This window comes from Austrofundulus limnaeus, unplaced genomic scaffold (assembly GCF_001266775.1).
Source record: "Austrofundulus limnaeus strain Quisiro unplaced genomic scaffold, Austrofundulus_limnaeus-1.0 Scaffold265, whole genome shotgun sequence".
In the NCBI taxonomy this organism is placed as follows: Eukaryota; Metazoa; Chordata; class Actinopteri; order Cyprinodontiformes; family Rivulidae; genus Austrofundulus; species Austrofundulus limnaeus.
This window is the reverse complement of record NW_013952667.1, coordinates 152,026-162,471: the sequence shown is the minus strand read 5'-3', so window position 1 is coordinate 162,471 and position 10,446 is coordinate 152,026. Positions and strand designations below refer to the sequence as shown.

General features: G+C 38.1%; 2 protein-coding genes across 7 annotated transcripts in view; both read left to right on the top strand.

Moving 5' to 3' along the window:
- The window catches only part of hnrnpk (heterogeneous nuclear ribonucleoprotein K), an 11,444-nt gene extending 6,904 nt beyond the window's left edge, over window positions 1–4,540 (top strand). For all 5 annotated transcript variants that reach the window (XM_014020764.1, XM_014020769.1, XM_014020766.1 and 2 more), the window contains exons 12-17: window positions 600–639; window positions 1,377–1,389; window positions 1,774–1,806; window positions 2,044–2,111; window positions 2,393–2,562; window positions 3,696–4,540. In XM_014020764.1, the coding sequence (XP_013876218.1) occupies window positions 600–639; window positions 1,377–1,389; window positions 1,774–1,806; window positions 2,044–2,111; window positions 2,393–2,562; window positions 3,696–3,726 (355 nt within the window). In that variant the 3' untranslated portion in view covers window positions 3,727–4,540. The remainder of the gene's footprint in view (window positions 1–599; window positions 640–1,376; window positions 1,390–1,773; window positions 1,807–2,043; window positions 2,112–2,392; window positions 2,563–3,695) is intronic.
- Window positions 4,541–4,784: 244 nt separating this feature from the next.
- Window positions 4,785–10,235, top strand: qng1 (Q-nucleotide N-glycosylase 1). Of its 2 annotated transcripts, none has more exons than XM_014020770.1 (7): window positions 4,785–4,937; window positions 6,046–6,256; window positions 6,914–7,061; window positions 7,816–7,928; window positions 8,616–8,759; window positions 9,200–9,395; window positions 9,478–10,235. In XM_014020770.1, exons 2-7 carry the CDS (start codon window positions 6,068–6,070, stop codon window positions 9,705–9,707), a joined length of 1,020 nt encoding a protein of 339 aa, XP_013876224.1. In that variant the 5' UTR covers window positions 4,785–4,937; window positions 6,046–6,067; the 3' UTR covers window positions 9,708–10,235. The 2 variants fall into 2 exon arrangements, with proteins under 2 accessions (XP_013876224.1, XP_013876225.1); XM_014020771.1 differs by having other exon boundaries at window positions 4,787–4,937; window positions 6,091–6,256.
- The last annotated feature ends 211 nt before the right edge of the window (window positions 10,236–10,446 follow it).

Genomic DNA, 10,446 nt, shown 5'->3' with positions numbered 1-10,446 from the left:
GACTTGTTTTTTGTGACTTAAAATGTAACTAAATCTAAAACTTTAGTGATTGGTTTTCTGAAGTCAAAATTAAATGAGTAAACCGGTAATGGCTTCCCATTTAACTTATTTTTTTAACTAAACTAGCAGAGACAGAACAAACTGTTAGAAAGAAAATCAGCCACACACATTATGTAGATCCAAGTTAATCACAGAATTTAGTTTTGCATGAAGTTAATGTTCATGCATGCTTGTTCTCTACAAACAAAAAGCTCACAAAGTAACTCCTAAAGCGGTTAATTCCGTTATTTGAGCTCAGTCTTTTGGGGGGAAGCGAAAGCAGCTCTTGGCTGTGATGAGAATCACCACCACCTGTCACTCCTCTCACCATAACACTGTCAGAGCTGTTCCTGTTAGTGTGTGGGAAGATGGTGGAGAGAAAATGTGTTTATACTGTAATCTTGCGCAGCGTGTGTGTGCAGTTTGACCTAGACCAGAAATTTTTTGTGGATAGTTATCAAGATTTTTTTTTCTAATCATTTTCTATTTTTTTTCTATTCCAACCCACATCTCCTTTTCTCTGTTTCTCACTACGCTTGTGCTCTCCTCCCCGTCACCAGTGACAGAAGAGGCAGACCGGATCGCTACAGCGATAGCATGGTTAGTGACCCTTTGATAAATACATTCAGCTTTTGTAGTAGCATCTAATTAGGTGCAAACCTTCTCAGACTATCATACTGCTATGTCCTAGCAGTAGACATGATGCTGTGATTGTCCATTGTCCTGCCCCTTTATAAGAATACTACCATAGCTGGACAATTGAGCATATCTGAGCCCTCGCAATGGATCCAAGCCGGGTTTTGCATGGTGTAAGCCATCCCACCAAATGACCATAATCACCCCAACCAGAGACAGCCCATAATAACCAGCTGTAATTGCCCTCTTACTGTGTACTTTTCATGGCCAGCCTATTTTTTTCTGCAAAGAGAGAGAGGAGGTTGGGGGTGGCCGTGGTCGGTTGCTAAGCACTAATAATGCTTTCTTGACAGACTGAAGGTCTCTTTCTGCCTCTTTCTCTCTCTCCCTCCCCGAGACCTGGCAGGATACTGCCTGCCGTTGCTCAGCAACAGCTTTTTGAATCGCTTGTTGCCCTGGTAACAGCAGCAGCTGAAAATGGGGGCTGATGGAGATGCAAAAAGAGACGGAAAGGGTAGGAGGAGGAGTCTGTCTTATGGAAGAAATCTGGGCGGCTTTTAGTTGAGTCTACACCATGGACGAAGCTTTACCGCACGTTTATGTCTACGACCCGCGATCTGTTTATGTTGGATGTTTGGAAGACTGGAGGAAATGTGTTGTAGCAGCTTTAACAAATATATGTTTCTGTTTGTTTTCTGCAGAGTGGTGGATATGGTGAGTACTGAGCTGAATTTCTTTTTTTTTTTTTTCTTTTTTTCCTTCCTCCTGACTGTGTGATAAGAATACAGGCCATGGTATAGTTGAGGCAAAATCTGTTTAAAATGAACAGTTCAAACATTGTAGCTAAAACAAATGTAAGTACTTATATTCAAACTGCAAGGATTTTATTCAAATGAGTGTGAGTTGGACTTGAATTTATATTGCTCACAACAAACTAGGATGATATAGTGTTTAACAGGTGTGTGTATGTGTGTGTATGTTTTAGATGGGTGATGTGAAATGTTAATTTTAATAAATATGAAATCAAGTACTTATGATGTATTAATTGTCATTTCTGTTTTTTTTTTAAATTTTATTTCTGTTTTTATTCCTGCTCAGATAACAGTTCATCCTGGGATTCCTACCAGTCAGGTCAGTCTCCACGTCTAATTTTTTACTTGGTTTCATTAAGACCCAACACTATTAACACTGGTATTCACAAATTGTGGCTGGTGCTGAATTTAATGATGCAGGATAAGAAAATGTTGTCATGTGACATTACTATTTTGTATGCATTTTTTTAAATTCCATCACACAACCGGAGTATTATTTTTTTTATCGGTTATGTGTACTTTGGTTTTTACCTTTTTACTCCTGTCTTTCCATCAGGGGGACGTGGCTCCTATAATGACATGGGTGGTCCCATCATCACCACACAAGTGACGATCCCTAAAGATGTGAGTTATTTACAGTAGTAAAAAGACATCAGTCAAATTGAAACTGTAATCTAAAACCTTGGTCAATCATGTTATTTTCGTATATTTTTTATGCTGCAGTTAAGTTACATTTTTGACCATTTCGATCAGTTTTTGTTTTGTTTTGGTGTTTATCTCATGATTACTGTCCACATTTTCAAAGCAGCACACAGAATATTTGGGTACTTAATGTTTTTCATTAAGTTTTTACTCTCACTTATTTCATTTTATTTTATTTTATTTTTTTCACCTCCAACTATCAGCTGGCTGGCTCTATCATCGGTAAAGGAGGCCAGAGGATCAAACAGATCCGCCATGAGTCTGGGGCATCCATAAAGATCGATGAACCTTTGGAAGGTTCAGAGGACAGAATCATTACCATTACTGGCACCCAGGACCAGATCCAGAACGCTCAGTACCTTCTGCAGAACAGGCGAGTTTGGACTTTGTAGTTTTGTGTTAATCTGACTCAGGAGATATCACATGCGTTAGTGTTTTTTTTTTAAACTGTCATTTTCTCTTCAATCTGTATTGATTAACTTGTTCATATAAGAATTGTAAAAAATAGTTTGAGGTACTTAATCTGATCTTAGCTCACTTTTAAAAGAGCTCAGTGATTTGTGGTGCAAACARAAAAAGAACGAAGTGTATCATAGTTTAATTTTATGTAACACAAACACATAAGTAATAGATTTGTTTGACAAATCTATTTTGAAATTGCATCCTAATAGGTTTTTCTTTAAGGGTTATGCAGTTTTTTTTGTGCCTGCTGTCTTTTCTTCACTAACCCCCTTCCTTTCTTCCCCATGCAACCTTCAACTACTTCAAACCTTCCTCTTACATGAAATGGCTGTGAAGGAGTAGGCATACTTGATGGACACGTTTTATTGAAGTTTTTCTAAACTGTCACAGAGAGTGACAATTTGCTTTGACTTGTATTTAAATATCATTTTAAAAAGTAAAAGAACAGAATGTCTTWGCCATCAAAGCCGTTTCACTGTGAAGGAGGGAGTGGATTGATTCTTCCCCTGGCTGCTGCTGTGTGGAAGACTAGTGATTTTGTTGTTTTTAGTTAGTTTAACTGACAACAAATCACAGTCTGCCAAATAGCACAGGCTCCTCCTCTTCTGTCTCCCTTGACAACCAGTAGGCACGTATAATACACACTACTTCCTCGTTGATGCCATCTAAGCTTGTCCCCGGATGCTAATATGTGTGTAGACCTGCCGCTCTGTCTCATGAGTAGTGTAGTGTGGCCATGGTGACTAACCGTACCTTCCTCTTCCTGCCTCTCCTCCACCTTTCAGTGTGCTGCACCTGCTTGGACGCAAGGACTAACCACGCCTCTTTTGCTCTTCTTCAGTCACTGTCAGCTCTTCACCCCTCTCTACCTGCCTGTCTTCCTTTTACTCGCTGTCTGCGCCCTCCTGCTACCCATTGTTTTGTTTTTTGTTTTTTCCCCAAAATCTTCATTCTGCCACACTTGCGTATCTGTATCATTGCTGTTATTGTTTGTGAATTTCACATTTCCAGCTGTGAGTTATGTATTTTTATTTTATATTTCAGTGTGAAGCAGTACTCTGGTCATTTGCTGTAGACTCAGAAGACGTAGATCAAGACGACTCAGATTGAACTCACTCTTCCACAGTCTTTTTGCCCTGGTCCAAAACGTCCTCTTCAGACTATTATTCTGGATTGGTGGTGTTTTTTTTTTATTATTATTATTTTATTTTTGTATTTTAAAAAGAAATGTCCAACATTCCTGTACATCAGAGAAAATGTAGATCATCTGCATTTAAGTGTGAAGTCCTATAGTTTGCCAGATTTTGCTTTGACCCCCCTTTCTTTTTTTTCTTTTTGTAATTCTCATATATCAAAATATTTCAGACCTCCAGCAGATAAAAATAAACATTTATTTTTTAATGTTCTTTTTAATGACTGTGTATGATTGTTTCTGTAAATTTGTTTTTTGTGTGCGCATGTCTTTGTGGATTGGTATGCTTCCTGCAGTCTGTCTTTTCACATCCATTTATACCCAACCACTCTGAGCAACCTTCAAAATACAAAATATTTCTTTTGTTATCTTTTTTGAGAGCTCCAGGAACTTTCATCTTGTTAAAAAGATTTTTGCAATGTTTAAGGAAGAGTTGTGTACATGAGATGCAGGACAGACTAATTTTAATGATTTATAATAGTTGTGTAATAAACCTGAATAATTTGATTTACTTTGAAATGTAAACGTGTGTTTAGTAGCTTAAAATTGAAGGCATTTTTCTGGTTTCTTTGATACACTGAACTCTTCTACCTTGTCTCTGGGAGTTCCTGTGCTCTACGCTTGTATGCTGTCCATCTTGTGAGTTTCATATTGTCACATTGTAAGAGAAATAAAGATGATGCCACTTTTTACTGAATTGTTGAATGGTTAATGAACTACTGCATTTCTGCAGCTGATTGTCATGATTATGACTAAGGCTGCAAATATTAATGGTTTTTTTTTTACATCATTGTGAAAACTTATTTAACTTTGGGTTTTTAAACCTTTGAACAACCATACATTTAACGAGAAGCAATAAAAAAAAAGTCCATGTCAATTATTACCCCAGGACTACTATGATTGGTTGATCCGCTAGTGACTGGCATTCGAGCGACGCTCTGATTGGTCAGGAGCTGACGACCAGGAAGTAGAAACCGCACGACCTGTTRTGCGTGCGGGAAGAAGTTGCTTTTCTATGCAGTTCTGAATTGTTTCTTTTCTCTCCAAACGCTGGTAACGTGACTCCTACAGCTCAGTGTTTCAGCTGAACAACAGTAAGTTTATATTGATAAAGTTGACCGTAATTAATTCAAAACGTTCGTACAGAAATAATTACAACTTAAAAAGCCACGACACGATAAAGGTGTTCTGACAATGTTCATTAACTGATCTGAGCAATGGGACTGCAGCATATTCACATTTAAAGTGTGCTAAGCAAACTGGGTTTTGAGCTACTGACATAAACGAGCTTGTCATTGAAGTATTTAACATTTTTGAGCCTTTAGACCCAGTATAATAAAACACCAGGGCCAGATGTGTAAAAAGCTTTGACTCCATGGAAAGAGAAACTGGAATTTGACAAGAAAAGGAAGTCTGATCTGTTTGGCTTTTTGTGGTTTTAGTCCACTGCCACATTTAGATATCTCTCTGTTGTAATCTTAGATTATTTTATTTGTCATCTGTCTTTCATTTTATTTTGTGTCTCTTGGCATATGTAACCTGTTTATTTAATAACAGTGATTTCCTCTGTGCTGAACAATATTTCAGAACTTTATGGTCATTGCGATGTCAGCATCTCAAAAAACTGCTTAGGTTTCAATAAATCATTCCCCCCCCCACCCCCCACTAGATTATTATAATACAAATAGTTCACGTTCTGCATTCAAATAATATATCTGGTCGATCCAGTGGACTTTCACTGACTTTAACCTGGTTTATTTGATGAGTGAGGAAAATGTGAGTTTAATTATCATTTACAATTACCCACTTAATAAACAAGMGTGCACATCACAGATTTTTCTCTTGTGAAGCTCTAGTTTTATCACGCTGGCCATAGTTAGTTGTCTGCCCATGGGTTTTTGTTGTTCTTAAAACAGGAAGAAAAGGGCACTTCCTCTGAGATGTACTGCAGGTCATTGAAGGTTATTGAAGTTTCCAGATGAAAAGGGCACAGCCATTCAACTCACTCAGCCCCCATCCTAAAGATGAACACAGACGCTTCATCTGAGCTGTGTATGGTTTTAACAGGTAGTCAAGGTTATTTAGGAAACAATAACGGGTCTATAAATGGCAGAAGGCATATTTTAATGCCTAAATCCAAATCTATTAATTGTGTTTTTAATAAATGCTTGTTGAACATGAGGTTTGTTTGGTTTCTTTCAGTTGCTTTTCTGCTCCACACATCATGACCAAACCTCTGTTCCCCAGAGAGTCTGGGCGGTTCATAGCCGAGCYCAGCCAGGATGTGTTTATCGAGGACGCCGGAGTGCAGAAAGTGGCAGAGATGCTCTATGATCTCAGACACAGTGATGCTCTGACCGCCAGTGGATGGAAGCACGCAAATCCTCTGGCTCCGGCCCCCACCTCAGACCAGGGGAGTTTATGAGCATCCAGAGTGCTAAACTGTTTTTATATCATGCAAAAAGTAATGAATCACATGCTATTTTTTTTCCAATGGGATTAAAAGCAAAAGTCCTGCAAAAATAATCATTTCTTTTACTAACCCATCGAACCTAAAAAATAAAAACATTCTTTTAATGTTAAAATAAAATATTAGTAAAATATATCGAAGAAAGATTAAATGATGTGAATATTTAGTCCTGTTTAGTTTGTATAACATAAAAAGAAAAAATAGTAAATTTATGAGCAAACATGTTGGGATGCTTTTTTCTATAAACATGTTTAGGTTTAATTATTCGCAGGATAAAACTGGGACATTTGAATAAATGATGTTTGACTGTTTTGCTTTGTTTTCTAAATCCGAATCATTTAGGATTTTGAATGAATAACATTCATTTTATTAACGTGAAAAAAATCACAAAGGTTAAGTTTAAATGTTTGTGTGTTGCCTACTTGGCAAGAATTATTTTGTGAGCCAGCTGCCCACAGTTTGGTGACTCTTCTGCAAGAAGCAGGGTATTTGAAGTAAAAGTATAAGTATTTCTGTAGATATAATACAAAAAAAGGCAAAACAAAGTCTTTAACAAGTCAACATCGTTCTTTTAATAATGTGTGTATTTTCACATTGCAGGCATTGAACTGGGTGTTTGTTGTTGACACCATGAACTTTTCCTTTTGGCCTGAGAAGGAAACAGAGCAGTGTGAGGTGACCTATAAAGGCACGACTTACACAGGCTACATGACCCTGTGTGCTTCTATCACCAGGGCCATGGAAGAAGGTGAGTCTGTGTTTTATTCAGTTTTTGTTTACGTGTATTAAGCATTAAGATCKCTCTGTGCCTTTAAATCAACAGGTTCCACCTATGATTTGTAATGGGTCTGATTTATTTTTATAAAAAAAAAAACATTGAAGAAATTCATTCTAAATTGAATTTTTCTAAATTGAAACTAAAAATGGTGAAATCTGCCAATTGCAGTGGTGTGTCAGCAGCAGAACATCCTTTAACAGTGTTATAGTACATGGCATCTTGGCCTTTTCATGAACTGACTTTCTGTTGTCGTTGTTTGCTCCACATAAAAGAAAAATGTATGTTTTGATACCTGTTTTCACCCCGCTCCTCTGTGTGGTTTTATTATAGCCAGTTATTGTATGTGTGTGTGCCCTTTACTTGATGTAGGATTTCTAGGAAATTGCTTGTAGCTCTGCGTGAGACTGAGCATCATTTATAATTAGCATGAATGACTCCGGATATGAATCAGTTATGTCTCCCATGAAATACTGCTCTCAATGTGTTGTCATTGTGCCCTTTATAACTACGATGCATTCTCTCGTGGGGGAAAAAAAACTGTGTGGATCTCCTGGGCTGACAGCAGGAGATCAGAACAAATTATGTTCTTTAAGTCTAATGTGGGAAAAAAAGATACTGTGGAACTTTATTTTTTTTACAGCCTGTTTTAACTGTGATTTACAATAAAATGAACATATTTCTCTACATTATTTCCTCCAGCGCCTCCTCTTTCCTCTCTCCGCAGGTGTACCCATTACTGATCCTAAGTACTTTTCTCAGATGAGTGTGGAGGAGTTGGGTCACGTCCTTCGATCAGACAATGGAACAGTGACGCCGATGCTTAAAGAACGCCACCAGGTTCTGATATCGTTCTAATTCTACATAACAGCCGCCGTGTTTGAGAAGCAGTTCACCGGTCGTGCAGGTTTACTTTTAAACAGCATGATTTGACACATTAGTACACTCCAAAAGAAGATGCATTGAATAAACATTGGAAAAAAAAGAGGATTTTAATTTCTAACATTATACCTGTAACGTTCCTTCATGATGACAAATCTACTCATGTTCAGTTTATCTGGATTCACTCTCCCAGCTTCTAGATGCATTGTTGGCATGAAGTAGTTTCCTTGTCTTAAATAAATGTAAATGTCCAATTATACACGTCTTTTGGAAAAGCAAAAAGTCATCTTTTTAATCATTTCACTTTTAAAAGCCAGAAGTTTGAAWTTAAATATAATGAATTGTGTCCTGACACAAACAAACAGGATTTATTCACATGATATGACAGAAACTTGAAATAATGCATTCCTTTACTGGTTTAATTGATTTCTCATACAGTTTGCATGGACATCTGCATGTGTTTTTGTCTTTAGAAGGAAAACTGACATGATTGCTCCGATAATGATTTTGTTTGTCAAACTTCTTGCCTTCCATCCGCCGTACGTCCATCATCAAATGAAAAAAAGGAAAGTGTGCGGTTTGTCGRCTCCTGCTCATCACAGTTGCTAAATTTGAACACATCACACTCCGAATGTTTCTAACTAGGTGCTGACTGAAGGCGGCCGCGTGCTGCTGGAGCACGGCGGAAGTTTTCGGAGTTTCATCAGCCAAGCCGGAAACGACGCCCGGAAGATGGTGGAGTTTGTTGTGGAGAAGATCCCGTCCTACAGAGACGAGGCTACGTACGAGGTCAGAGTTCAGACGGCAAATCTGTAAAAATGCCAGCACAAAATATGTTTACGTGTGTAAAAAAATAAAAGTGTTGAGCTACTTTAGACAAGGAAATTAAATATATTAAAATCTACAGTACAGTGAATTTATATGTACAAATGAACTGGAAAACTTTGTAGATGTTTTTTAAATGATTACCTTATAAAAATACACACAATTTATAAACCTCTTAAAGTGCGTAAAATGACATTTTTCTTCTGATGTGCCCGCATTTGGAGAACTTTGAATAAATGARGATGTGAGAGGTCCACCTCCTGGCCACAAACAGAGCGGCAGCTTTCTAGTGGTGGAGCGGAGTACACGTCATGTGCAACTAAATTCATGTACCTGCTAAGTACAAAAACAGAAATAGAAATAAAAGTCGTTTATTTATTTATTTATTTATATATTTTTCCCAGGGCACCAAAATATCTTTCTACAAGCGAGCACAGATCCTGGTGGCAGATTTCTGGGGGATGATGGAGGCCAGAGGAGAGGGAGGCGTCACCAACACGGACTGGCTCACCATGTTTGCCGACTACAGGGTTCCTCAGGCGCTCGTCTACTTGGGAGTACTACGATATTCCGACTCACTGTTGCAGGTGTTGAAAAACGGTGAGACAAGAGACTGCGAATCTCATTCTTTTTTTTTTTTTTTACAACAAATAAACTATTTTAAAATCATTATCTCCCTCAGGTGAACTGCTGTCTTCAGGGGACAGGAGAGAAGTGGAGATCCGAGGCTGTTCCATTTGGTCTGTGGAGCTGATTAAGGAACMTCTTTGTAAGCTGGTGCAGGAGAAGGACGGGCGGGCCTGCGACGTCAACTCTGCTATAATCGACTTCTACTTGTGGCCTTTTGCGAAGCAGCACCATAAAGAGATGGCCCACATCCCCATACACCTCACGCGCTGCATTTACTACTGACCCACCAACCAGCGACTGTACACAGAGCAGACCATACCTCACTCTTTAACACTGGTGCTGTCTCCTGAACCAAGCATGTCTCATTAAAATGTTTATATTATGAACCATTTTCTGTCAAACATTTTACTGTTAAAAAGCCAAAGATCCTGATCCAGGATATGAAAATGATGCATCTGGCAGAGAATTAAATTTGTGAATTGACATGCAGAAGCTATCAGCTCTCATTTACTGTTTACATTAAAGCAGAATGACTGCAGGGTACATCGAAAGAAGTCTTCAAGTTATTTCTACCAATTAAAAACTAAATCTAGTGTATCGAATTTGTATCGTTTTGATATGTCGCTGTGAAATGATCAGGAAGAAGTTTAAGATTGTGTGAAGCTGAAAGTACTGTGGAAAGGTTTGACAGTGCAGAACTCACTGAGCTCTGCTTCACCTGTAGTCTGTAGTGTCTAATACTGTTATTTGATTGTTTCTTATTTCCTTTATTCTTTAATTTCTCTTTTAATACATTACCACCAAAGACAATTGACTTTATTCTTGAATCCATCTTTATTTTAGAAAATCCACCACCTAACCCCCAAAAAATCCACCTTTGCAAAGGTGTGCCGTGAACACAACATTGATTCATCCCTTCATGTTAGGAGCATCTTTATGCTTAGCAAAAAGAAAAAAATGTGTGTGTGTGTGTGTGTGTGTGTGTGTGTGTGTGTGTGTGTGTGTGTGTGTGTGTGTGTGT